General features: G+C 50.9%; 11 protein-coding genes across 11 annotated transcripts; 4 read left to right on the top strand and 7 right to left on the bottom strand.

The window, feature by feature from the left end:
* Nucleotides 1-360: 360 nt before the first annotated feature.
* Nucleotides 361-1,644, top strand: CC1G_05609 (AMP-dependent CoA ligase; the record flags this gene model as incomplete). The annotated part of the gene is made up of 9 exons (XM_001838076.2): nt 361-385; nt 439-567; nt 624-823; nt 875-1,009; nt 1,057-1,066; nt 1,126-1,228; nt 1,286-1,407; nt 1,468-1,498; nt 1,554-1,644. The coding sequence occupies 9 exons, from the start codon at nt 361-363 to the stop codon at nt 1,642-1,644; spliced, it is 846 nt and encodes a 281-aa protein (XP_001838128.2).
* Nucleotides 1,645-2,502: 858 nt separating this feature from the next.
* CC1G_05608 (hypothetical protein) lies at nt 2,503-6,741 on the top strand (the record flags this gene model as incomplete). Its single annotated transcript, XM_001838075.2, has 19 exons — nt 2,503-2,825; nt 2,874-3,549; nt 3,599-3,742; nt 3,797-3,928; nt 3,982-4,269; nt 4,338-4,379; nt 4,437-4,549; nt 4,618-4,685; nt 4,742-4,863; nt 4,917-4,952; nt 5,003-5,104; nt 5,188-5,303; nt 5,358-5,993; nt 6,053-6,180; nt 6,243-6,278; nt 6,340-6,358; nt 6,420-6,503; nt 6,583-6,646; nt 6,709-6,741. The coding sequence occupies 19 exons, from the start codon at nt 2,503-2,505 to the stop codon at nt 6,739-6,741; spliced, it is 3,162 nt and encodes a 1,053-aa protein (XP_001838127.2).
* A 1,022-nt stretch (nt 6,742-7,763) lies between these two features.
* CC1G_05607 (hypothetical protein) lies at nt 7,764-8,354 on the top strand (the record flags this gene model as incomplete). Its single annotated transcript, XM_001838074.2, has 3 exons — nt 7,764-7,769; nt 7,829-7,965; nt 8,036-8,354. 3 exons carry the CDS (start codon nt 7,764-7,766, stop codon nt 8,352-8,354), a joined length of 462 nt encoding a protein of 153 aa, XP_001838126.2.
* A 296-nt stretch (nt 8,355-8,650) lies between these two features.
* CC1G_05606 (hypothetical protein) lies at nt 8,651-9,428 on the bottom strand. Its single transcript, XM_001838073.2, has one exon. The coding sequence runs from the start codon at nt 9,292-9,294 to the stop codon at nt 8,800-8,802; it is 495 nt and encodes a 164-aa protein (XP_001838125.1). The 5' UTR covers nt 9,295-9,428; the 3' UTR covers nt 8,651-8,799.
* A 747-nt stretch (nt 9,429-10,175) lies between these two features.
* On the bottom strand, nt 10,176-11,095 carry CC1G_05605 (hypothetical protein). The gene is made up of 2 exons (XM_001838072.2): nt 10,434-11,095; nt 10,176-10,381 (listed from the first exon to the last, which is right to left on the bottom strand). Exons 1-2 carry the CDS (start codon nt 10,915-10,917, stop codon nt 10,326-10,328), a joined length of 540 nt encoding a protein of 179 aa, XP_001838124.2. The 5' UTR covers nt 10,918-11,095; the 3' UTR covers nt 10,176-10,325.
* Nucleotides 11,096-11,704: 609 nt separating this feature from the next.
* Nucleotides 11,705-14,033, bottom strand: CC1G_05604 (potassium channel; the record flags this gene model as incomplete). The annotated part of the gene is made up of 7 exons (XM_001838071.2): nt 11,705-12,228; nt 12,295-12,550; nt 12,605-13,002; nt 13,058-13,425; nt 13,477-13,595; nt 13,669-13,812; nt 13,845-14,033. 7 exons carry the CDS (start codon nt 14,031-14,033, stop codon nt 11,705-11,707), a joined length of 1,998 nt encoding a protein of 665 aa, XP_001838123.2.
* Nucleotides 14,034-14,356: 323 nt separating this feature from the next.
* On the bottom strand, nt 14,357-17,123 carry CC1G_05603 (hypothetical protein; the record flags this gene model as incomplete). Its single annotated transcript, XM_001838070.2, has 12 exons — nt 14,357-14,846; nt 14,896-14,939; nt 15,001-15,261; nt 15,310-15,568; nt 15,619-15,732; nt 15,785-15,927; nt 15,978-16,109; nt 16,171-16,309; nt 16,357-16,565; nt 16,616-16,736; nt 16,790-16,918; nt 17,002-17,123. The coding sequence occupies 12 exons, from the start codon at nt 17,121-17,123 to the stop codon at nt 14,357-14,359; spliced, it is 2,163 nt and encodes a 720-aa protein (XP_001838122.2).
* Nucleotides 17,124-17,315: 192 nt separating this feature from the next.
* CC1G_05602 (hypothetical protein) lies at nt 17,316-21,480 on the top strand (the record flags this gene model as incomplete). Its single annotated transcript, XM_001838069.2, has 10 exons — nt 17,316-17,510; nt 17,565-18,641; nt 18,691-18,917; nt 18,977-19,223; nt 19,278-19,444; nt 19,498-19,597; nt 19,652-20,074; nt 20,137-20,403; nt 20,453-21,057; nt 21,108-21,480. The coding sequence occupies 10 exons, from the start codon at nt 17,316-17,318 to the stop codon at nt 21,478-21,480; spliced, it is 3,681 nt and encodes a 1,226-aa protein (XP_001838121.2).
* A 1,045-nt stretch (nt 21,481-22,525) lies between these two features.
* Nucleotides 22,526-23,250, bottom strand: CC1G_15767 (hypothetical protein; the record flags this gene model as incomplete). Its single annotated transcript, XM_002910002.1, has 3 exons — nt 22,526-22,539; nt 22,631-22,876; nt 23,121-23,250. The coding sequence occupies 3 exons, from the start codon at nt 23,248-23,250 to the stop codon at nt 22,526-22,528; spliced, it is 390 nt and encodes a 129-aa protein (XP_002910048.1).
* A 976-nt stretch (nt 23,251-24,226) lies between these two features.
* CC1G_05601 (hypothetical protein) lies at nt 24,227-24,820 on the bottom strand (the record flags this gene model as incomplete). Its single annotated transcript, XM_001838068.1, has 2 exons — nt 24,227-24,667; nt 24,725-24,820. 2 exons carry the CDS (start codon nt 24,818-24,820, stop codon nt 24,227-24,229), a joined length of 537 nt encoding a protein of 178 aa, XP_001838120.1.
* Nucleotides 24,821-25,063: 243 nt separating this feature from the next.
* Nucleotides 25,064-25,695, bottom strand: CC1G_05600 (hypothetical protein; the record flags this gene model as incomplete). The annotated part of the gene is made up of 5 exons (XM_001838067.1): nt 25,064-25,173; nt 25,229-25,316; nt 25,381-25,478; nt 25,534-25,555; nt 25,618-25,695. 5 exons carry the CDS (start codon nt 25,693-25,695, stop codon nt 25,064-25,066), a joined length of 396 nt encoding a protein of 131 aa, XP_001838119.1.
* Between the last annotated feature and the right edge of the window lie 637 nt (nt 25,696-26,332).

The following is a 26,332-nucleotide window of genomic DNA, read 5'->3' as shown; positions in this document are numbered from 1 at the left end:
GTCTGCGTATTTCGATGGACTTCATTTTGGCTCCATGCTTGGTCTCGTGAGATATTCGAATGTTTGCTAGCGCCTAAAGACATCCTCGACACCCTACAACACAGTACAAGCTGGGTTACATGGGCAGAGTATGGAATATCAATGGAAATTTCGGCGTTACATGGGCATTGGGCGGGTGCATGGGCGTTGGGCGGGGTGCATGGGCATTACATGGGGAGGTTTGCTCGCAGATGACCACGCGTGGGTGCGAGCACCAATGCATGGGCCTACTTCCCATGCATCGGTCCGATGCCCATCTGACCTCCAGGCCTGGCAACGGTAAGTCGGTTTCGCTGATGGGTGATGGTGGCCCCACCTATAATGCTATCCTTGAGCCAATATCCTGGTAGGCCCTAACTTTTAATGGGCGCCCCGGACCTTACGCTGACATTGGCTTAGGAATAGAGAAATTTGATATGAAGAGCTTGACTGCTCTGATTTCAGGGGGAGCACCGTTGTCATCGGCGCTCGTGACGGACCTTACAAGCAAATTAGCGCGCCAGGGATCACGACCAGTGATTATTAACGGTTAGCAAATCTCCTTCAATGTAAACCTCACATATTCACTTATCGTTCACCGCTAGGATACGGCTCCACGGAGACAACACTCACTGCCATTCTCACTCCCCCAAAGTCTTGGCGGTCTAAACTGGGTAGCGCTGGAGTATTGGCGCCCAATATCGAAGCTCGCATAATCAAAGAGATTGCTAATGCCGATGTAGTCGTTGACGCTGAACCTGGAGAGCCCGGTGAACTGTGGATTAGGGGGCCTACCGTCATGAAGGTAAGCGCGCGGAGAGGTTTGGAATAACGGTGCTGAGGCGATTACTTTCAGGGTTATCTCCGCAATGAGACCGCTACGAAGGAGTCATTCCACGATGGCTGGTACAAGACGGGAGACATACTTCGTCGGGACGAAGACGGATTTTTCTATGTGATTGACCGAAAGAAGGAAATGATCAAGTACAAGGTATGCAGATACTTTCTGATTGGACAATGTGCTGATCATTTTAACAGGGCCTTCAAGGTGATGATGACGCTCGCACCTGCTTTGCAAGGGAAAATCTTACCATGAGTATGTTACAGTTGCACCAGCAGAATTGGAAGCGGTGTTGTCCGAATGCTCTGATGTGGCAGACGTCGGTGTAATAGGTGTTCCTGATGACTACTCTGGCAATGAACTCCCTCGGTGAGATCATCTTCCTTGTAAGGAAAGGCCGTCAGCTGAATTAACAAAACGGTGCAGTGCCTACGTTGTTCCGACAGACAGAACGATACTCGACTCTTCATCTAGGCTGGCCAATTTCCAGATTCATGTCCAAAGTTGGATAAAGGGGCGTGTTGCTCGCTACAAAGAACTCAGAGGAGGTACCGTATCGTATTACTCCCTTCTCCGGTACGGGTTTGGATAACTGATGCCATGTTTAGGTGTAGTCGCCGTCAATACCATTCCTAAAAGGTGAGACTCATGGTTTGGAGTTACATCCATGGTGGCTGAAGTTCAGATGCTCCAGTCCCACAGGAAAGGTACTTCGACGGGAACTCCGGGAGCTAGCGATCGCAGAGACGAGGTGCTCCAACTCACAAGTTATGAGTAAATTGTGAGAGTTCTATCAGTCATTCGTTTAGCCTTCGAATACGAAACACTATGTATGCACATAGTTTATAGTTTATTGTCCTTGTCTTGTCATTCTCTCGTCGAACAAGTTGTTGTGCTCTGTTTGTCCTTGCTTCTATTTAACGCCTTTGCCTCCCGACGCGACTCAACTTTGGGACCAATTTCTCTGGCCCTGCCCATAACTAACCATCAAAGCCAAGAATAGGGGTAACCGATGGGCGCCTGTCCTTTCTTGACTCATAGCCACGACCATCTCCATACTTTCCTCGCCAGAAAGGCGCCCACTACCCGACGATATGGCCCAATTGACTCGAGAAAGAACGAGCGAGAGTGAGCGTGCACGAAACTGTTCATTAAAACACAATCTGAATCGTTAACAGCTTTGGAGTCCACAGCAGCGGCAGCAAAACGGCAGAAACGCGAACACGGTGCGTGCAGGGTCCAGGAACGTGTTCGAACCCATCATTGTGTTCTTCTGCTGCGGCATAGTGTGATTGATATCCACAGCGGGGTGTAGGACCTTCTTCTCTTTCAACGACGACGATGGACTACGACCCCCACAAAAACAGCCACCTCAAAGGGAGAAGACGGTTTAACGCGGATTTGGAGGACGTGAAGGTCTTCTGTCAACAGGGATATGCAGTACAACGATTGACTGTAAAGAGTGGGTTCTCGGAACAGTGTTTCCTACTCGTTGTGTTTTACCTTTGTGTACAGGGGTCAGGGCTGGCGACGATGAGGGTTCTTTCGAGGTCGTCATCGACGATAACGATGGCAATCGAGTGTTGTCGGTGACTTTTACGGCTACAGGTACGCTTTCTGAATGTTTAGGTGTCTTTCTCGATATGTACTCGCCTACAGACACGTCGGAATACCCCAAGAGCCACCAGTTCTTTTGCCACACGGACGACGAAGATGTCCCAGACACCGTCCAGTCGTTGTTGGCAGATATGATGGATCAGCGCCCGCGTGCCCTCAAAGACCTGTTGGATTGGTTTTGCTCTTCTCTGGCCAAGCTGGTTGGGGGCAGTTCGTCACAGCCCATTGAAGTGGACTCAGACTCCGAAGATGGGACAGAGGATGAAGACGAGGTGTTCGACTACGATGATGACATCGACCTCGACGCGATCACGGTCGAGCCTAACACTATTCTTCATCGCCTCCAAAAGTGAGTCCCTTAGATCGATCCTGGTTATCTGTTAACATGATTTTGTAGGGATTTCTTAAATGTCGTGGCGTCTTCTTACAAGCCAGGTATCATCAGAACTGCTGGCGGAAATGACTTTATTGTTTCTGTCTCCATCCCGGTCATTTCATTGGCAAACGCCATCCCGCCGCGTGCCTTGATGGCATGGGACCGACGTCTTTTGTCTCGATACCAACATCTCACGCTCCTTATTTCTGGTTTCCGGGGGCTCTACCCAGTCATTCAGAACGACGGCTCTTACACCGACTCTGCAACCAAACTTGCTGTCTCTCTAGCGTTCAAGGTCGGTCTCAGCCAGAGCTACAAACCTGGAAAGGAGCAGGCGCAAGAAGCGGTCCGGAAACACGGTTTGATCATCAACGATGCGGAGGACGAGCTGAGGCTTCAGGCCGAGAAAGCCGTACAGGAGCAGGCTGTGCAGTTCTGGGACGGCGAGGACGAGCATGATTGGATGGAGGACCCGGTAGAAGTTGTCCCAGAGGTGCCCGAGGAACCGGAGGACCCGGGGCGGTTTGATCGATTCAGTCTGACCAGCTCGCTCGAGACGCTGCTTGAGCAGCAGTTCCTTCGCCTCGTTCAGCTGAGACGACAGTTTGGTCTCGGTTGGGCTGGTGCCGAACTGCTATTGTCTACTATCGAAAAGTCTCAGAGAACCGCCGAAGAAGTCTACGGGTCGCTTGAGGAGGTGGGTGTTCCCTACTGTGAGCGTTCCTCCAACTGACCAAGAATAAAAGAAAATAAAGGAGGCTGATGCAGCGGAAGAGACCCTCTCCAGGTTGGGCACGACCTTGCCTGATGACCCCTTGAAAGCCTTGGGCAGAGACGAGCCCATCAATCTTCCCTTGACTGCCTTCTGTTATCTGATCAGGCGCCTTTCGGTACGTAGTCCAGGCATTCTTGCGTCTCCCCATAGTAACTTTGGATCGTGTTAGCTCTGCACCAAGTACTGCGTTGTGTGCCACAACAAACTAGAGGTGGACTTCGAAGTCCTGAAGCCCTACGTATGCGGCAACAAACTATGTTCATTCCAATACTATGCAATGGGCCGAGGCCCTTCACTTGAGGTTGGTGTCCGTTCTCACCTCCCGTCCGCCGGAATGCTGACTTTGTGATTCAGTACGAGATTATCCACAACCCGAACACTGTCGATCTCCTCGTGTCTCTCGCATATGTGTCGGCTGTCGAAGGGACAATGGATGACCCTCTCCCCGTGGGACTAGCGCTACGTGTTCCTCATCCAGGTGCCTTGCCTTTGGGGATGTATGTTGCGCAAGCGCCCCGTGCGCACGTGGGCTTCATGCCGCAACCTGTCGCTGCTCCATCAAGCGCCACTTCGGACCCGCAGATCTCGTCTACTCCGGACAGTGGTGAACTCTGCGACTTTGACAATCTCACTAAACCTGAAGTGCGTGCGATTCATCGCGATCAATTCCTCCCTCGAGCACGCTGATTCTGATACAGTATATCGAATAGATGCGAGCTGTTATTGCTAAGCTGATCGATTCTCTGCCTTCCGTACGTCAACCCCTATTGCTTTCTGGACGTTAACACATCAAACGAGGTCCGTCGCAGATTGATGAAATGAAGAAGCATTTGACTCGTAAAGTCAACATTGGAAAGTCTAAGCCCAAACTTTATGACATTGACCCCGAAGTTCTTCCCGCCGCCTGGCTTATTCTTCGCTGGTGTGTTTCTTCGTGATTGAACCTCTGCAAAATGCCCTTCTTTCTAACAATCCGGTGCTTTCTGCTAGGATTGTTGGTTCGTGTACGGCGTCCATCGAAGAAATCACCTCCGAAGAAGACGAAATCAAAAACCTAGGTGAGAGTTTCGACTGTTGTCCGCACCTCTGGAGCTAAACACCTCGGCTTGTATAGACCCCAACTGGCGCCAATTCAGACTGACCGTCGGAGCGCCGGACGCTGAAGCCAAGTTCAAGTCCGCTGTTGAAGCTGCCGCTAAAGAGAACGCCAACGCCAGGGAGTATCCTGCCCTCTATGTACGCCTCCGTAGTCCTACTACACCCCATGGGCCTCACGGATAGTTTTCTAGGCTTTCCATGGCTCACCTCTTAGGAATTGGCATTCAGTGAGTTTACACGTCCCTCTCGAATCGAGTGGCTTCTGATAATTGCGTAGATTATTCGGCATGGCCTTTGGTACAAGGAAATTGCCCATGGGAGGGCCTACGGAAACGGCGAGTCGCCAATTGTCGTCTATCTAGACCTTACGACTAACGCTGTCATTTGCCAGGGGTCTACCTCGCGAAAGACGGAAACGTGTCGATGGGCTCATATGCAATGGCTGGTCGCATAACGTGGAAGAGGAGTGTAACGAGTGCAAGCAACTGCGTCGCTCTAGCTGAAATTGTGAACCTTCCGCACAAATTTGTCTCGAATAACCCCTGGTTCGTGATCGCTGATACCACATGGATCGTTTGGTAAGCCTCTCTCAATACCCATGTAGAGTCGGCGGCTGAAAGTCCCTCCAATAGTCGGTACCTCCTCGTCAAGGGAGCTTCGCCTGAACCAACATTGCTTGCCAAAACAACTTCTACCGTACCATACGTCCCCATGGACCCAGCACACAAGCCCACATTGAACCAGAAGGAGATACAAATCCCGGATCCCAGTCGCCAGGTGGAGAACGTTTTGACGATCCGACGATCCGAGGTCGTCCAAGAGGACCCAGACTCGGAGGATATGGAGATCTTCTCAGCCGCTGAACCAACTACCAATGGTGTGAAAGGTTCTGGCTCTCAGTCCAGATACGACGAGGATTACCATATGCACCTGGACGACGACGACGACTACAAGATTGCAGCACCCGCCCCAAAGCCTCCGAAGGTCGTCCCCCAACGTCCCGTGGATGACTGGAAACACGATCCGGTTTACGTCCACAGCGCTGTGGAGAGGCTCATGCTTCCACCGTTCGAAGCGACTACCTCTGCGACCAGCACGCTTCAGCGGGAGCTAAGAGCAATGTTGAAGGAGCAGGAGAACGCCAGGAGCTTAAAGGAACTTGGTTGGTACCTCCCCGAAGAGTTTATCGGCGATAACCTCTACCAGTGGATCGTTGAACTTCATTCGTTCGACCCTGATATTCCCATCGCTAAGGACTTGAAAGCGAAGTACGAGCTTCCCGTCAACTTGAAGTCTATCGGTGATTTGGCTGATTCGATTTTCTTAGGAATATCAATTCGGTCGTTTTCGAGATTCGTTTCCCTCCACAGTTCCCGGTCGCACCACCATTCTTTAGGGTGATCACTCCTCGTTTCCTGCCGTTCATTCATGGCGGTGGTGGGCACGTCACTGGAGGTACGTTTGCATCATGACCAGGGGTGCAGAGACCGTTGTTAACCATTCTGTCCAATGGTTAGGAGGATCGATTTGCATGGACCTGTTGACTGCCGACGGTACGCTGGTTAATTCATCGTCGTAATGTTGATAGGCTTATTTGGATCCTCGTTGCTGTAGGTTGGCTCCCCAGCTACAAGTAAGCATCCGCAGTAGCAGGTTCGTACAGTCGAACGATCGCTAATCATCGCTTTCCGTAGCATTCCCTCGATCCTGCTTCAAATCAAGCTCGCAATTTCCAACCTAGAGCCTCGGCCTGCCCGTCTCGCACCAAATTGGGACCAGTAAGTTCTTTACCTCTCCCTCCCTGTCGCAGGAACGCTTTCGAAATGCCGATTGTTCTTATTGAATGGTTTTCTTTAGACACTATGGTGTTCACGAAGCGCTCGAAGGATTCAAACGTGCCGCAGCGACTCATCATTGGAAGGTAATCTTATTTAATTGATCGAATTCATCCCCGTGCTGAATGTGTGATAACTTTGCCCATAGGTGCCCGAAGGCTTGGACCGCCTTGTTCGATAGAGAATCAACCGAAGGGAACCATATCAGCCTACATGATGTTATTCCATTTGCCTTATCCATTGTTTCTTACTTGGGACCCGCCATTCGTCTTGACCATCTAACATGTGTACTTATACTCAATCACCCACAAATTCACAGTTCTAAAGCGAACAACGCAGCCTCGAGGGCTGAGTAAATGATTGAGACTCACCTTCAACTCGGCTTCGAGTTCTCCCGCTCTTCTGAGAAGCTTTACAATGCGGCTATCTTGATGGGGAGAGACGAGAATCAGAATCTCTCGGATGTATATCACATCGAGGTATTCGCTAGTCGCTTCTTCTTACCCAGGTCATTCTCCGGCAAGAACTCGGCGAGCCGCGAGAGGGGGTATGGTGACAGAAAAAGAAATCGATTACACATTGCGATATCCTGGAGCTGCTGCCATCCTATGGCCTTGCGAAAGCTTGCACAACACCTGACCTCCAGGTATGTAGGTGTGGAATGAGTGGAGTTGGAGTAAGGAGACAACCACTGAGGTGCACATGGATTTGAGAATCTATGGGTGTGGTTTGGCAGCGAGGAAGCGACGAACGACTTATCCTTATCTGATAGGTCCACGTAGAAGACAGACCGTCGCCATCATTACCACTGGCAGGTGGAGACCCTTTCGCATGCGCTATATTCAGAGAGCAGGAGCCTGAGATGAAAAAGCCTGGGAGTGGTACGAGGGACATTTCACCATGCACGAAAAGCCTGAGATCCAGGAATCTGTCCAAGGATCTCCTTTACGTTCATGTCTTAGGTTATTGTTGGCAACAACAAAAGCGGACAATCGAAGACTAATTTTGGAAGATGGCGATCAGTGGGGGACTCCATGCGCCGACCCCACCAGAAGCATATGCGAAGGGAGTTCGTTGACAGACTTCCTAGATACTCCATGTGCTCTAGCTGCGGGGCTTGGGGTAGGCATTCCTATAAAGCAGGCTTTGGAATGACACGCAATCCATTACTCTTGTTCACTCATACTCCCAGACGACGTCAAGATGAAGGTATTGTCGCCGCGTTTAACTAGACGTTACCATGAGTCTCAAGTAAACACATTCCACAGCTGATTGTTGCTACTCTCTTCTGTACCCTCATCGCCGTCGCGAATGCTGGCGGTACCCCACTCACCCAAGCTCAAGCTGAGGCTAGGCTCATTCCCAACGGAATCACTGCCTCCTCGTCTGGCGGCTGCACCGACAGGTATACGTTCATCGGACAACATGTCTTCCCACTATCCTAATCAATCCTTTCAATCTAGAAACAACCCTAGGTGCACCTCGTACCAGGGTATCCTTTCCGGTACCGTCGACGGAGTGATCACTTTGAAGAACGCAGCCGGCGTATCGTCTCTCGTCATCACTGGTGGTACCGAGACCGGTCATGCCACTGGGGGAACATACACCCATGGTAATGGCTACAAGGTCGATGTCCGCCACTCTACCCAACTCGACAATTACATCAAGACCGCATTCACCAAGATTGCTAATCGTGGCGATGGTTATCCTCAATGGCGAGCGGCAAGCGGAAACATTTACTGCGTAAGTGCATTTTCAGGGATTCAAAGAAACGTACAAGGAGCTCACCGTTGATCCTAGGACGAAGGATCGCACTGGGATATCACTTACTTCTAGGCGACAACAGAATGGTGTAGAATCCATTCCATACTCCGACAAGATTACTATTTCTGCTGTAAATGGACTGCGGCGAATATTGAAAGCGAAATATACGAAACTTGGTCTAATTTTACGAACTTAACTTGAGCGAAACCCCAACAACCCACCTCACTTGAGTTACCACGAACCTGACCTCAAGGACTCTCATAATCTTCGATTAAACCAGTCCTCATCCCCAACTGACAATTTAGCTAAGCAGCCACACCGTATAATTTCGTTTGGTTTGATTTATTGAGTCGATCTACGACGTCACTTCCTCCTATTGGATAGCGCTCGATGGAACCGAAATCCGAGAACTGCAACCCGATCGTCTCCCCTCCTTCCCCCCGAACTCTCCGACTGTCTGCATCCGTCATTCTCTCTACAAGCCACTGAGAAACCCTCTGCTCGAGCCAGACCGTGAGCGGTGTCGATGGCTTCTATCTGACCCTGCGACGATAATGGTAGGTTGGGTGTAAATCGGATAAGAGTACACCGCTGGTCGAGGAGCAGCGGCGTACATCATCGGCTGCACAGCCTGGTAGTACACCGGGGCGGGGGCGGGAGCGGGAGCGGGAGCAGGAGCCATCTGCATTGGCTGAGGTGCCGCCACAGGCGCATAAGCATATGCTGATGGAGCCATCTGGACGGGTTGCATCGCTTGCATCGTGGGTGCAGGTGCGGGTGCCATTGGCATGGTGGGCTGCATGGCGGGCGCCATGATAGGCGCTGTCGGCATCACTTGTGTCGGCGCCATAGGCTGTTGGGCCATGGGTTGTGCCATCATTGGAACAGCCATCGTGTATGCTTGCGGCTGGGGAGCAGGCTGCATCACAACGCTACCGACACTGCCTGCAGATCCTGCGTAGAAAGACATTTGTTTAGAGCTTGATGTTTCCTGTGCTGGAGCTGGGTTCGGGGTGTATGAGTTACTTCGTAGTCGTTATCTGGTCGTCTATGGAAATCGTGAACGATTAGCGTGTAGGGAAGGGCTAATGGAAGTGGGTGAACAGGCCAGCCTGATGGAGAGGAAAGGAAAGATTGGGTATTAACGCAATATATACGGAACCTGCACTGTCCTCGAGTACAGCCTTTGTCGCCATCCGAATCTAAATTTAGATGCTCATCGTTTCACTGTCGACTGGCAGAATCCCCGCCAATTTCGACCGAATATTCAACGGCACCGACATGAGCCTATGTGGCAACCGTAGCTGCTCTCAGTATCATATACTATTGCCACTTTGACTTTACCCTTACCGCTCTGATACAGGAAGATCGTCGTCTATAGCCACTTCAGAGCCTTTCCCTGAGATATCGTGACTCTTGAACCCAATTTGCGGCCATACCCCAGGCCCCTATTTTGCAGTGATTTGCTTCCGATCAAAACTGATAGAGTTACGTCACGGCATTTTGAGCGGCGACACCAGGCTTGGTGGGGAAGGTCGTTGATGCACTGCCCTCCCAGGGCGCTACGGAGAGGGCGAGGGAATGAAGTACTTGCATATAGGCGAAAGATTGGATATGAACCAATCGACATATCCAGCCTTGAAGATAAGAAAAAATACGTATAAGCAGCGAGCAGAACTCTCCCAACGCGCTTCAGGACCTGAGGCTGTTCGTTACATGTAGGAACCCCTATCGACGCGTTGAAACCGCGTCGCGCGCGCCTTACCGCCTCCTTGGGCACTTTCGCTCTCATGAAATCGAGCAATGCGTATTTGATACGGAGTGAATAAAACCAATCCAAGTGGTCATTGAGTATGTATAGTCGATCGACGACATTCCATTGCCTACTACAAGTTTTGTGCACGATCGAGTGTGATATCCAAGAAACAATAATCGGATTTTCTCCCCTCTTTTCACGTCGTGACTGATCCTTCCAACCGGAGACCTTCCAAAACATCTCCTTCAGAACCTATAGGTAACCCAAGAAGCCCCTGCTTGAGCGGGAGCTTGAACGGGAGCTTGAACTGGATCGTGAGCTTGAGCGCGAGCTGTGACGTCGATGGCTCCTACCCGAACTCGATGAGATGATAACCGTCGGCTGCGTATACGCCGGGTAACTGTACACCGCAGGTCGCGGTGCAGCAGCAGCAGCATAAACGACTGGCTGTGCAACCTGGTAGTACACCGGGGCAGGTGCAGGCGCGGGGGGCGGTGCTGGTGGGCGAACAACAGCAGTGGGCGCCATCTGCATTGGTTGAGGCGCTGCAACTGGGGCATACGACATCGCCGACGGCGCCATTTGGGTGGGCTGCATCATCTGCATCACAGGAGCGGGTTGCATAGGAGGCTGGGGAGGTCGGGGAGCGGCCGGCGCCATCTGCATGGTGGGCGCCATGGAGGGCGCTGGCATCATCTGCATCATGGGCTGTTGCTGCATCATCGGCTGCTGCATAGCCGGAGCTGGCGCTGCCATATAGGCCTGAGGCTGGGGCTGAGGAGCGGGCTGCATCACGACGCTACCGACGCTTCCAGCAGATCCAGCGTAGAAAGACATTTTGTTTCGAAAAGAAAAGTTGGTTTTTCGGTGGGTGGGTTTGGGTTTAGAATGAATCGAAACGGATGGATAGTCGTTGTCTTCGTGAAGCCGTAAATAAGGAAGTCGTTATTAATTCGTTCCGGGAGGTCGTGAGCGAATCGTGCGCAGGGCGGAGGCCAATGGAATATGGGTGAACAGACCAGCTGATGGGGAAAAAGGAAGGATGGGAGTTCGATGGTTTATATGCAGACTTTCGATGACAACCCCGAGCTCGGAACAGCCTTTGTTGCCATCTGATGGTGTTTCGAAAATGGTAACTCGTCCAAACGGAGGGACGAGACACCGCCCATAGTATCCACTCACCGTTGAGCAAGGAGATGATCAAGGCTGTGGGTGGAGACGATGCATTATGGGCGTCCCTGAAAGTAAACAGGTCAGCAAGACGGATCTAAGAGCGCCTTCTTGGCTTATCAGAGCGTCAGTAGAAATCGCCGACACTCGATTGGAAGTATGTTACAACTCACTTTGCCGTCTAAGTTGAAAGCTCATGCTCGATGGAAATAATCATTTGTCATTATGTGGGAAGCGCGGTTTTGCGAAAGATTATCAGCCACACAATCCAACGAAAGATATACGGTTGATAGACCCGAATGGTAGAACCATCAACCTCTCACTTGTTTCACATCACCCTCCACACCAACACAGCGCTAGTTGCATCGCTTCTTGTTGATCGTCCATGAGGTCAAGGTATATGTACATAATGCAGGTCGAATGTTATGAACAGCCAGCTAACTGGTCCACTGCCTTACTCTCTGCGCCTTAACGATTCCTCCAACAAGGTGCATAACTTCTCGAGGATCCACAAAGGTTCAGGTTCTCCGCTAAACAAGGGACCCGTGTCACTCAACCACAGCCACGTCCTCGCCTCCTCTTCCTCCTCCGGGACCTTTCTAGATGGCTGCGACGAGGAGCTTCCCGAAGAGGATTGCGATGAGGAGTCTGAACGGCGCTTATTCCTTCCGTTCTGTCGGTGCCCAGATTCCTCTTCCTCCTCCAATAGTTCGCAGCCTTCCAGAATCTCTATCCACTCTGCCCACTCCTCCCAGGAGTACCGATGGTCATGGGAAGGGTTCTTGGTGAAGTCGTGAACAAGCCTGATGATCTCCCTCGCCAACTTCAGAGCAAGTCGATGCTGGCGCTCGACACTGTCAACAGAGTGACTATCGCTCGAGTCCTGTTGTTCGGCGTCCCTTTGCGCGTGGTCAAAGCCATCATCACCCTTCTCCTTTTCTTTGTCCTGGGGCCCTTCTTCTGTGTCCTTGTCTCGGTCTAACGAAGGAATTGTCAGCAATCATGGATGGTGGATCATCAATCAGCGAGAAGCCTGTGACGTACGTCTACCAATTCGATGGCCGGGATGGGGAAGGACGATTCTCTTCCAGAACCCAGTCGTTATCGATTCCACCGTCGAGTCAATGGTGTCTCCGATACTGCTGATAAGGGTCGTGACAGTGGGAATTGCAAGGAGCGACCAGAAGACGAAGAACGGCTTTCCTGCTGATGACGTCGGTACGTAGTCGCCCAACGCCACTGTGGTGATCGTCGTGTAGGAGAAATAGAATGCATTGGCGTATGTCCAGTCGATGTTGCTCTACGAGTCTCGATGTCAATTCGTGGCTCGGTTGGGAAATAACAAGAGACGTACCTGTTCAGTTCTCCAGAATACCAAAGATCCGCCAATCCAGACTACAACAAACGCAAAGATCGCAGCCGCAATGGAACTGTATTCCTCGGTCCTGGATGACGACTCTTCGATGTGTCTCATCAGATGAAATTCATCCACTAGCCATTTGTCGCATTGTCCTTTGCAACCTTTGTCTTCCTGGCCATCCTTCCCCTTCGACTTTTGAGCTCTCTTTGCGAATTGTTTCTCCCACTGCTCACGTTTCTTCATGAGGGTCCGCGAGCGACGCTTGTCGCGACCGCGCTCGACGAGGACACCTACGACGCTGTTGATCACCAGACCGAGGGTTACAAACCCAACCAGGGAGAATGGGATCAGCATCATTTTACCAGCCATCGTAACAGGGGCGAAGTCGATTCCTATAGTTCCTGATTAGATACCAAGAAAATTGGGTTGAACAGGGACGTACCGTACCGTAGGCAATCGTCAGGAGGGTATTGTCGGCCCAATAGATCGCGTCGAGGAAGTTCCATCCTTCTAGGGCGGCGTAGACCCCCGCTACCAGCGCCAGATACAGCGAGAAAATGGTCGTTTGAACCATGATTGTCCGCTGAGACACCGTCAGCATGCCTAGACTAGGCTCGTATCTTGCCTTCCACCCGAATGTCGATAGGTTTGTCGAACCGACCAGGTGATAGACGAGGAGCGTGCCCAGGGTTGCGTAGATGGCACCTGCTATCAGGCCGTAGTAGTACGATTGAGATTGTATTTGGACAGCCTTGTCGATGAGGGTTGACCGATAGAGTCCGACTGGTACGAGGAGAAGAAGGGAGGAAGTATACCTGACAAGAGGTCAGCCAAAATCACGATGGGCGAGAGAGGAGAACACACACCATAACGCGATGGTTGCACAAATACCAGGTCTATATGGGACTCTCCGTGCAAAGTTGAGGAGTAGGAGGATGCTCGCAAGGACAGAAAGGGCCAAGACAGCGAGTTCATTGCGACCAGCCTATTCGACGAAGGTTAGTCGAGGAATGGACGACGCTGAGGTCAACTCGCCATCGTGGGTCTGTAATGCTAACTCCGGTGAAACGGTCAATCCTCCACGTCTGGACTAAAGCGCAAGCATCAAAAAGAATTGCTATGGGTCCAAACGTGCCAGCCACCAATGGGGCGGTACTCGACGCAATCCACCATTTCCTATAACACATTTCATGAGCCACTAGCTATACAAGACAAGCGCCGATCACTAAAAAACCTTGTTGGAGATATTTGAGCGGTGGCCAGGCGATGTCCCTAGCCGCCCAATGTCCTGGTCACCGCACGCGAGCGCACACAACCGCGGCGGCGCTGGTGCGAGAGTCACCAGATGCTTTGTCTCCAAAGCGTCGCCGCGGTGAGTGAGATCGCACGCGGCTTGAGATCGCAGGCTCGCCGCCGCGGCCATTGTGAGATCTCCTGGCGGCCTTACCAGATGGCCTTTTTTTTTTTTTCTTTTTCATATTTTCAGGCCATCCTCCTACACAGGGCTTGGTTTCACTCGCAGGCTCATTCATAAAAAAGCGAATATACAGTGTATTGAGGCAATGGTACAATATGTTACAACTTACAAGCAGAAGTGTGTACAGGATAACAAAGCGATGATCACAGGAACGAAAGCACGTACAATAATGGACAGCAAACAGCAGCAAGTAGAGAGTGAATGAAGGTGTACTAGACGCGAAGTGAGGATTTTTGAAGCAAGACTAGAGGATTGATGCTTACCTAGGGCTACACCTTGTAGTTGACAGGTTTTTCTGTTGCCTTGCGTCGAAGACCGGTTCTAGTGACAGTGGGAGGTGCCATGCGTGGGCGCTTCTGTCGAGCGGGAGTGGCCTGATCTTCAACTTGAAGGGCCTGGGTATTACCGGACATCGATGGGGGTCCAGGAGTCTGTGACAGTGATGCCTGGGATGAAAGCGAAAAAAGACTGAGACGGCTGGGCTGAGATGACGAGGATGGGTGGTGGCTATTACTCGGGGCCCGAGACGAAGAAAAGGAGAAGGGATTGGCCAACGACGATGAGAACAGGCTGGTGCTCGGGACCTGAGACGACGATGAAGTGTTGGCATTTGGAACCTGAGACGACGAGGACAATGAAGGGTTTGCATTCGGGACCTGAGACGGCGAGGATGATGAGGGGTTGGCGCTGCCAGGGGCCTTAGACCATGCTGGAACCAACTTGAGGGTTGGGACCTTGGACGAGTCGGCAGCCGCCATCCTACATTTGTAGTCAGTTTACGAGCTGCAAAGCAATGACACGAACTCACCTCTGACGATGCTGACGAATTCGTTCGCAAGTTTCATCGAGAATCTGAAAGGGAATGGGATCAGCCAGGGCCCAGAGAAAAGTGTATCAGCAGAGAGCAACGCACAATGCCGACAACAGTCAGAGCTGGAGTGCCCGGCGTACTCTTCAATCTGTCATTTACCATACCCAAGACCCCGTCAATGATGATCGACAGCTTCTCAGGCGCAGTGACCATGCTGCGTGCTTTCATTTCCTCCGCAATATGATGGCGAATGTCGATCTGCTCTGGCTCCGGTGAATGCAACAAATCCAGAAGGTCCATTCCTAACGGATCGCAAGCCTCTTGTTGCTCCTCGGTCGAGTCGGTCTCGGAATCGGTTTCGTCCTAGGTGACCAGGATTAGAGGACACTCCATTGAATGGAAGCAACTGACCGTGATGATAGGCCGCTTTTCTTTACGTCGTCTTTTTGCAGTTACAGGGGACATCACAGGGTCCTCAGTGTCGCCTTGAAGCTGCACTGGGGAGAGGGGCATACGGCTGGATGACCCAGCATGGGAATCTAAATTGGTTGCTGACGTCGAACGAAACCGAGCCGGAGTTGGTGGACGGAGGTTCTCATCCTGTGCGGCGTTGGGTGACGATAAACGGGGAGGCAGAGTTGGCGAAGAGCGGTTCTCAACACGCGGGACGCTGGGCACAATTGTTAGGATGATGCGGGGACAAACAGAGAGGGAACACACCGCAATCCAGCACGTTGTCGTCGAATGAGCTCAACGGGATTTTCGCCCGAGCTCTCCGATCTTCTTAAACCCGTCATCTTTCCCCTAGGTCCCTGCTTCAGAGCAGGGACACTCCTACAGATGGTTTCAGAAGGGACATGCAAACAGAATAAGATTGTATACGCACGCGGTGAGGGCTTTGAGAATTTCGGTGGTTGAATTGTCGCTCAGCGAAAGAATCCCATGGACATAATCGTGGAAATTGAACAGGTTGAAGCTTTCCTGGCCTCCCGCGTTCCAGCTAGCGTCGGAAGACATTGCTGACCGGACCTGCGCAAACGAGACTCAGAAGGCGAACACATCAGCATTCGACCACATACCAAGGTAGCCGTGTAAGCGACAGCCTCTGCATCAATCAACGTAATTTTATTCTCAAACGCTAGCGATGCTGTATGCCCGCGTCGAGGCCCTCCATAGGCTGTCGATAGGCCAGTGAGAACAATTCGCAGTGCCTGTTGGCATGGTCAGTTATATCAAGTTCCAAACTTCCAAATAAGCGAAAAGGCTGCGAACACGAATGATGATCTCGCTCATGCACAGCTGGTTGCCAATGTCATCCGGATCGTATGCGTGGTTGAATGGGTATAGGAACCGGGCAAGATGACGCGCGTATATCTTGATGTCGCCCTTCTTGACCTTCTCGCAGAACTCCCTGACAGAAATTTGGCATCAAAGAACAAACGACAAGGGTGTACTTACTCGGGGCCAGCAAGGTATTGGTTGTAGAGATGTGGCGGGCAAAGGAGCGCGGCAAAATGAAGGTGATTAAAGCCGTACGATGACTTGGGTGTTGCTGATGAAATTCCCTCAACCTTGTCGATTTTGGGATTTGGGACCGTGATTTCGGAGATAACGGCGCAGATGCCCTTGAGGTGGTCACTACGACCTTTATCACGTCCTTTTACGAGCTTAAACATGCTCAGTACGCTTTTCAAGACTGAAAAAAGGGGGGATTTACCAATTGCATGAGGTACGCATAAAGTCCAGCGTTCGTCCGAATCAGGCCCAACATCGTGCCCCGCAGATTGGGGATAATTCTGACTAGCTTTTCAAAGCCTCGCTTTTCTTTATCCTCGAATCTAGATGTATTCCTGTAAGGTAAGGAAAGAATGTCGATGTATGCGTCACGTACGGCTGTCCAGGCTCTTGATTGGGAAGTCCAAGACCTGCCGCAAAGACACGCTCAAGGTCGACGGTCAGACCAATGATGGGGGCATATGCACGGGCTCTACGGCAGTACTTGTGCAGGGCAAAATAATTGCTATTGAGCGTTTTAGCGTGTGTAGCTTCAACTTGAGAAACGCGAGTTTTACGTGCCTTTTAGACTTCCCAGACTGCATATACCCTTCAATATCGTTCGAAAGATACGCAACGTGCTGCTCGTTGTTGGGAAAGTCGAACGCGTCAGCACCAAGGGGCAGTCCATAGCGCTCAGAAACAGCACTACGTGGGGCTACAGGTGGCATCTTGGTGGGACGAGGAAAAGAAAGGGAACAACCAGACGCGTCGGTTTCCGGGGCCACGCCATTCTCCGAGCGGACCTTGAACTGAGTTCAAATACACTCTACCTTGCATCCACCAATGGCGTATGAGGCTCAGCGTGTAAATGCAAGGAAATTACAATAGAAAATCATATACATACTCTGTCATCAACAACCATGCCCATCTGCGAAGGGTGTATGTCTGTCTGGCCTGCCGATGATGCTGGATGGGCTGGCCACAAGCGGCAGTGCAAGGCGCGACGTGCAGTCAAAGCACAGCAACTGGAACAGTTTCGTGAGCAATTGCTCATGGAAAATATACAAGAAAGCGACGATAAGCGAGGAGCAGATACACAGAGCCCGCCACCATTTGTAAGTACTCTCCTCTTCCCGCACTCGGAAAGGACGTTATTTATCCTTTTCAAGCCCCCGCCCCTCAAACGGATGAATACATCCGGAGTACCGGTCGCCTCAGGCTCTGGTCCTGCGCCCAACAGCAATGAAGGCAACAGAAAGCCTGTGTACGACTTATCCGACATGGATCTTGATGAAATATTAGGCTTTCGGCTACCTATCCCTGACGAACCACCACATATTCACATCGATGAGGTTCCCTCCCGCCCCGAATCTCCTATCATGGACACCGAATCCGATGCACCATTCACAACTGTGAGAGATCAATTTGGGCTACATCGCGTCTATCCTTTTGGTGCTCCCACCTACATTCCACCAAGTGATCGTCGATCAACAGTCCAGCCCACATCGACACTAAAGGCGGGCGCACAGATTGACTTCACTGATTGTCCGGTAAATCAATCTGTCCGCTTGTTCTTGAACTGGTTTTGGAAGCCAGGATCGCGGTCGAAGAGTCAGGCCGACGCCAACAGCCTTGTAACTGACGTTCTACTTCACCCACACTTCAAGATCGAGGAGCTCAGCAAATTCCGAGGTGTTGGTCGGGAGACGGAATTACTAGACGAGTTCCTATCCGATCCCAACCTCGCATTGCCAGCTGCAGAAGGATGGAATCAAACCTCCGTTCACCTTCCAGTTCCATCAACACGTTCCAAAGCCCGCACCGAGGCTGAGGCTCCAAAATACGAGGTGAAGGGTGTCTACTACCGTCCCCTCATGCGGGTTATCAGGAGCGCACTTTCAGAAGAGGCGGCTAAAGAATTCCACCTTTTTCCTTATCGCGAATACTGGACCCCATCCTCCGCCCCTGAAAGCCAACCCGTAGCAACGCAAAGGTCGATCGATGAGCTCTACACCGCCGACAGTTTCCTCCGTGAATATGGCACCATCCGCAGGAAGGTCCGAGAAATGGGTGACCAACGTGAAGTTGTGGTTCTAGGCCTCATGTTTTGGTCCGATGCAACTCATTTAGCACAGTTTGGGACTGCCTCCCTTTGGCCCATCTACACCTATATCGGTAACCTTTCCAAATATACTCGATCGAAACCGTCGTCAAAATCTGCCTATCACACTGCCTATATACCCAAGGTGATTAGTACAATATTCTTGGGGTCACAAATTTAACAACACGTACTAGATTTCCGATCGGATTTTCCACTGGTTCCGCGAAACATTCGGGGTCAACCTATCACCAGCACATCAGGCTTTCTTGAAAAAGGAGCTTGTTCACGCTGTATGGGCGCTTCTGATGGACCCGGAATTCATGTACGCTTATGTGCATGGTTTTGAATGGGAGTTCTGGGACAAAGTTATCCGTCTTGTTTTCCCTCGCATCTTTACCCACTCATCCGACTATCCAGAGCGGTATGTAGCAATCTTTTGAAAAGGTTTTCTCTTGCTCCTGATTCATGACCCATCCATAGGTTGATCATTGCATGTCTACGGTATTTTGCACGTTGTCCCTGCCCGCGGTGTCTGATGGAGAAAGAGGATATCTACCGATTGGGTACAACATGGGACAGGAATTTCCGGAGGGACAATGTCCGTGTTGATAGTAAGGATGTCCAAACCCGTATTAAAGCTGCGCGGAGCTTGGTTTTTAGTGGCTCGGCACTTGGTAATGAGGAGGTCGAGAATGAGATTCGGGATACTTCACTCACTTTGACAAGAGTGAGTTTTCAATTCTATCGTCTTCAATTGTTCCCCTACTTACGGTTGAGCCAGAGTACACATTCAATAAAGCTGGGAGAGCATGGATTCAACGTCTACAATATGCTCGTACCCGATCCGCTCCATGATTTCGATGTTGGCGTGTTCAAATCCGTGTTTTCTCAGCTCGTACGGATCCTTAATGCACGTGGCCGAAAATATCCAACCATGATGAATGAGCGGTGAGCTCCTAACAACAAATACCATAAGTCACGGTTAATCGTGAATCCCCCAGGTTCCGTGAAATTCCCCCATGCAAGACAATCAGGCGCTTCGCAAACAATGTCTCTGAAATGAAACGGTTGGCTGGCCGAGATTTCGAAGATATCCTCCAGGTACGTCCGCAACTTGCTGGATCGCGTCCCACGTCACCTGCTAATTTGGGTTAGTGCGCCATACCAGCGTTGGAAAATCTTTTCGAGGAGGAACACAACACACTCATCCGAAAGCTTCTCTTCGAGCTCGCAACCTGGCAAGCACTGGCCAAACTCCGTCGCCATACAGAGAGCACTCTCTCTGAGCTTGATACATCCACCACACGGCTAGGCACCCTTCTCCGAAAATTTGTCCGTGATACCGAAGCGTACGAGACCCGTGACCTTCCAAGTGAGGTTGCTTCCAAGTCAAGAGCAAAGGCGGCTCGAGTTCGACGACAAATGGAGGCAGGAGAAGGTGTTGCCGCGGAAGAGGCGGATGGCGAGGGGCCTATGCGCCGCAGTCTGAGCTTACTAACGGCAAAACTGCACTCACTGGGGCACTATGTGGAAGTTATTAAGAAATTTGGATCTAGCGACGGCTGGACCACGCGAATTGTAAGCTGATTCTTTGTTTTAACTTTAAGGACCTGGACAGGCATACTCACAAAAATTGACAGGGCGAAACCGAGCACAAACACTCAAAAGGGTGGTATTCGCGTGCTCAAAAGGGTGATGGTCGATTTGTGGGGGGAATTGCTGCACAAGAGCAACGGGAACGTGTATTCCAGCATCTTGATACTGGTACTGGTACTGGCGCCGAGAAGTCCCAAGACACACTAGAGCCGATGGGTCCTGACGAGCAAGTGAAGATGTCGCATGACAAGGAAGAGCCTCGCCTTCTGAGCAGATGGCTTGCCCAGCATAAAAACGATCCCGCGTTCGAGGTCAGTGGTGAGAAATTTTCAATATATAGGACTAACACATTTTCGGCAGGGGTTCTATGAGAAGCTGATAACCCACGTCTATCATCGGTTGCATGGTTCAGACTACACCGATGATGAGCACGAGTTGACGGCTGGAGAGAGGCAGATGGTCATCATTGAGAAGGATATGATATACGCACATAAAACCGTTCGCATTGCTTACACTAGGTACGACACGCGGCGCGAGATCGACACTATCAACCCGAGCAGTCAGGCAGATATCATGATGCTCTCGCATGATGACAGGGCCACAATCCACCCCTACTGGTATGCTCGAGTGGTGTCCATCTTCCACGTTTGCGCCTATCTCGAAAATCCCCAAGACCCGGCCCCTCCCGTTGCAAAGGATATCGAAATTTTGTGGATCCGATGGTTTGGGTTCGACTACGGGCATCGTTGGGGCTGGAAGGTCAAGAACCTTCCTCGAGTTGGGTTTATTGATGCATCTGTGGATCGCTCAAGCGCCTTTGGCTTCATCAGCCCGTACGATGTCATCCGAGCCGTGCACCTTTCGCCATGCTTCGAGAGCGAACAAGGAGTGAATGGCCTGGGTCCCTCAGTCGTCCGCAGACCTGAGGACCATCATCTCGATTGGAACTATCTCTACGTGAACCTGTGAGTCAATTCTTTTTCGAGAGGGCTACGACTCACCCCGCAGCATTCAGGTTTTCCGATTGCGACATGTTCATGCGCTTCCGAGGTGGTGGTATAGGCCATGAATACGTTCGGCAAGCTACCAATGTATTTCTTAAAGATAGAGATGTCCTGGATAAGCGGAGGGTCGCCGCGGCACAGGAAGATTCAGAAGAGGATGCCGAAGAAGATACCGAGAGCGATGAAGACGAACCAGAGCTAGGAGAGACTGTGGAAGACATCGAGTCCTTTATGGCCCGTATCCTGGATGATTGGGACGAGTATATGGAGCAGGAGTTCCTCGAAATGTTTGGGGATGAACTAAAGGGTAGAGAGGATGATCAGGAGGGGCGAGTCCATTGGCAGGAGGACGGGGAGTACCAGGATGACGATGATGACCTGTAATGGACTCACCTTTCGTTATTTAGATATAGCACACGCTGAATTTGTTGCTTTTCTACGGCTAGCCAAAATCCCAGCCCAGCTAGTGAGATCTCTCTACATGGAAGCGGTGACGTTGTGAACAACCGGCGATGTGCTGTCGCCAGCGCGAGCCTCGCGGATCGGAGTGATGACCGGCCCGGCGACCGCGCGATCTCAAAGCGACTTGGCGCTTAACGGCGATCCCAAGCTGACCTCCTCGCTTTTGGTGAGATAAGGCCCCCGTCGCTCCGGTTTCATGTCGAGCTACCTAGAACGAAGTGACACTACTGAGATCTAAGTAAAACTCTCTATATATCGGGGCGATGAAGGATATCGCCAACCCGGGTTTTTAGTGATGGCGGGAACAACGTACGTTTTCATGTCATACCGGTTGATACTTCCTCTTTCCTCGCTCTCCTTTAAGAAGAGCCAGCGTAGATGGGCCTATCGAGTCTGTCGAAGGTGGGAGATGGTGCCCATGCTCGTCAAGGCGATTTCTTAGCGAACTGACACTTGGTACCGTGTTCGAGTCGGTGCTCCTCAAAGAAAGGGAATCACGAGACATTTTCGGCGCGTCCTTGTCCTTGACGCTCGAGGTAGTTGATTATAGAGTGGTCAACTGGAGGCCCCTTGGGCGCTGGAGCGTCGATGAGTTCATTATGTATCGCGGTGGGGTGGAGTGAAAGCTTGGCTTTCATCGAAATTATGCTGGCTCCACCGCGCCCCAGCGCGCGTAGACGCGGTTGCCCTGAAGTCATCCTGCGAAATGGCATTCCGATAATCCTGCACCAACATCTGGAACGAAGCAAAGGCCAACCTCACGACGTGGAATTGAGATTTGAAGATGATGGGCAGAGGGATCCATTACTTACTGCACCCGAATGAAACCCTCGCAGTCCCATGGCTAAGTCTTGGCATATTGGGGCTTGGGGTCCGGATCATCCCTGCATTAGTCGAATACGACGAGCGAGGTGACGCAAATCAAGTTGAACCTGTGGACCATATGTAAGAGCAACATATATTTCATTCAAACACGGCGAACTAGGTGAACAGTGAAGGGCTCGCATTTACAATTAGATTATCCGGGCACCGTCAGAATACCGCCGTATACCCGCCTGAAGCTCGTACCTACACGAATTGTACCATTGCCAGTGACACCAACGGCTATCCAACCACCACAAGGGATCTGGTCCGTCGTATGGCTCAATCTTCCCCTCTTCCTTCCTCCCGAACCCAAAGTAATCTCGCAACTTGTCAATGTGCTCCTTCTCCGGTTTCTTATTGCCGCTCTGATAGCTGTTGGTGATGACGATGCAAGGAATCGTCGTTTCGTACTTGGAAAGCACATACTCGACGCGAATGGCACTAGTACCCAGGCCTGTAATACATAAAGCCTCTCTAATGACAACCACAGCCAATTATATTATGGTACCATACTCAGAGGCCTGTTTTAATATATTAACACTTCAGCCAGGTTTAAAATTCAGATCGGTGCGCGCCGCGCTTGGCAATCCTTGGGCTGTCGGTGAGGCGGGATGTCGGGGTTACCTAGATTTGGCCTCTGTGCCGTTCTGCAAATGCAGACGGATTGATTTGGGCGTGTGCTCGGTCGCTTGCTACACCAGTACAGGGGTGGGAGGGACACCCCGCTGGCTTGATAATTGCATCATCATTTGCATGGTCTAGATTCTCAATAGCCTTCGCCGGCGCCGTTCTCAACACAGTCCTCAATCCTGCGCCTCTCCGGCTCATGGGTTAAACCAGGATCATACACATATCGGAGGGGAATCAGTGATAGGTGAGCCTCCCAGTGTTCCAGCGTAGCAACATGAATGTAGCATGTGGCACCGTTTTTGCACGCTCGAATTAAGCGCCCATCTTTGATCGGGCCGCGGTCGCCCCGAAATATCCACCTCGGACAAAATGTCAATTCCTCTCTCCCAGCAGGGGCGACAAATCACAAAAAAATGACATAAATTCCCAGAAAAATTCAATGGTTCCAATGATACCCATGGTTACGGCGGTAAGTTCAGGGAAAATAAAAGTCAGACGAAAGGCAATAGGTCACTTGTTGCAAACATGATTTCCCACTCTCACCAACTCGAATCTATCGGAAGTCATGGTGCATTCATTCCCATATGCTGAGAAAGCTCATTCTGTGTGTCTCTAGAGTACTGGAGACTCTTCTCTTCAGTGATACAATCAGATTTCAAGTATGCAAGCACACAGCACAATGTACATAGTGACCAAGGTCCACACGAGCTCGGAGCGCTCGACGAGAGTGTTGCAATACGAAGATTTGATTCGGGGGCCAATTGCAATTTGGCCACACTGTGCTACCAGCTAGTCGCGTGGGACTAAAGGCAACTCTTCATTCTTATGTATTGTGAAATGGGACATACAACAAGAAAACTCCACATATGAAAGACGTTTATTAGATTTAGCACCAATTACACCATTGCGAGGCCAATGTACGAGCGCTTATTGTTAAAAAGTTTCCGATTCCGTCATTAACCACGATGCAAGTGATAGAAAACGCGTTCTCACGTCCCTCTACTACCCTCTATCTATATAAGGCAGATGTAATGACGACGCAAAGGCTGTAATAGGCAGCCAGTGCAGGTATTCTCAATTTCACGGGTAGGCGGAGGTATTCCATTTTAGGTTTCCCGCTTCAAACCTAATCTAGACAGCGCCCGCCGCCAAGGCTGGTGGTTTTCTGAGGCAGCTAATTTATTATGGCCCTCTTGAATGGTGTCTCTAATTCTGGTCTGTAATATAATTGGCCGTGGTTGTCACCAGAGGGGGTTAATATATTGAAACCGCCGGTAAGGCTGCGAATGGGGTGGTTTTTGAGATCTCGAAGGATTTCGGGGAACTGCTTTTCGATGGCCGATTTCAAAAAGTCCGTCGCTGCACCCAGATTGAGCACTGGCTTCCGTGGTCGGCCATCGGGCAATGGTTTCCTAACAGTTTGGAAGCAGTGCGTGAAGCCGCAGCGTTGGGCGACTTCATACATTGTGTCACGGTCCATAGCCCAGCCAAAATCGAACCGCGGTGGCTGAAAGTGGTATCCGCGACGGAGGTACAAGCGGTTGGGGATGTGACGAAGTGGCATTATTGATGTGTAGAGTTCGCAAATCCAGTCTGAGAGTTTCCGTGGGTCTGACTGACGGAATGACAGTCAGCCCTCGATGTTCTAAATCGAGCTGGCATTCGTACATACCTCGTCAAACTGCCATGGCATGAACGGCTTGGGAAGATGGCTGTATCTTTCGAGAAATTTGGCCTTCTGAGCGTCTGTAAGCGTTACCAACACCATGGTTGTCGTATGGAGTAGCGACGATGGCGTTCAGGGCCAACTGAACGTTGAATCACTTGTGTCCCCGAAACGGATTCCCACAATCCTGTATGTCCTTCTGAACTGATATCCGTTCCAAGATCGTAGCGAACAAAGTTGCAGAGTGCAGTTGCTTCATTTCACAGAGGAATACTCAGTTGGATATGTACAGTACTGCAGACCTTCTTCGTAAAGGAAGGCAAACCAGGTTACCAGAAGCCAGGTTTAAGGGTTCCAACCTTCTGGCATATACTCCCAAGTGATGTTGAGCTGCCTGTTTGCGGAGCCCCTGATAAGGCCGTACTCGAACTTCGAGTACAGCGAGTATGACAGCCCTTCAATTCGAAACCAATCAAGAAAAGTGTGGGCAGGCTTGGAAGATACACTTACAGAGATTGTCGACGTTTCCATCATACTCTTGTTCATAGATTTGTCCATACTCTGAGACACCATTGCGCGAATCGGTTATCCGGACCCACTGCAGATAATATCAGCGTCTGAGGTTCTACAGTTTAGCTGGCAGAGTGTAATTCACAGCGTACCTGACGACATAGTCCATATCCGAACTCATCGATAGATACCGCGACAATGGGGTGACAGGGACTATATGTCATCCCACCGCAGAGCATGCCGGAGCCAGCTGTAGGGTACTGCTATTAGCTCCTGGTTAGAAAAGTGGTCACATTCAGCCCTACTCGGATATTCAAATGGGAAAGCCTGTATTGAGTGGAACGTGAGAGCTCAATAATGTGAGGGTCCCGTGTTCGACGAGCTCGTACCTTTCCGGTTCGTGCAGCTACCATGCTTGGGAGAAGTGAGAGACTCAAAGCACAGTTGACCAAGGCCAAAAGCTTCATGACTGGGTGTAGATTGGGTTGAAGAGTCTAGGGAACCCAACGTTCGAGACTTTATCTCTCCCTGAAGACGATGTCTGCGGAGTTCTAGTGGATAACAATCTATCTTCTACGCTTCTATCTACACTTTCAACTGTCACTTATACAGCTCTAGCTTCCACTCGACGTGCCAGACGCCCTACTCCTCCCATAGGACGTCAAGGGTGTGGGGTGAGGTCGGGGATTACTGTTAGAACTATCAAGTTCCGACGGACGGAAGCCGCAATGAACTTGTCAGTGACCTCGTGCTAGCGTGAGCATGTCTGAGTGAATCAGAGAAGAGCGGGAGATGTGAATGTCCCGGGGTTCTTGAGTTCTTCTAAGCACCCACCCAATACCATGGTGCTTGTGAGCTGATAAGATTAGATTCAGATCACGAGCAGTGCTTGGCTTTGTTTGGTCCAGATCAGTGATGCGCCAACTCGAAGGCGTTCTCTTTCCTGTCTACAGTCTCTCTCGCGTCCATCTATGTTGTCTTTCAAGCCATTGATTCAGTATCTCTTCCTGCGATGCTCGGCGGTGTCAATTTGAGCCTTCGCTATATTTGAAGCATCCCCTTCACAATCTTCGACTGGCTACCGCGCGCTTGAACCTTTTCACA

This window comes from Coprinopsis cinerea (assembly GCF_000182895.1).
Source record: "Coprinopsis cinerea okayama7#130 chromosome 13 map unlocalized cont3.13, whole genome shotgun sequence".
Taxonomy (NCBI): domain Eukaryota; kingdom Fungi; phylum Basidiomycota; class Agaricomycetes; order Agaricales; family Psathyrellaceae; genus Coprinopsis; species Coprinopsis cinerea.
This window is presented reverse-complemented; position numbering and strand designations above follow the sequence as displayed.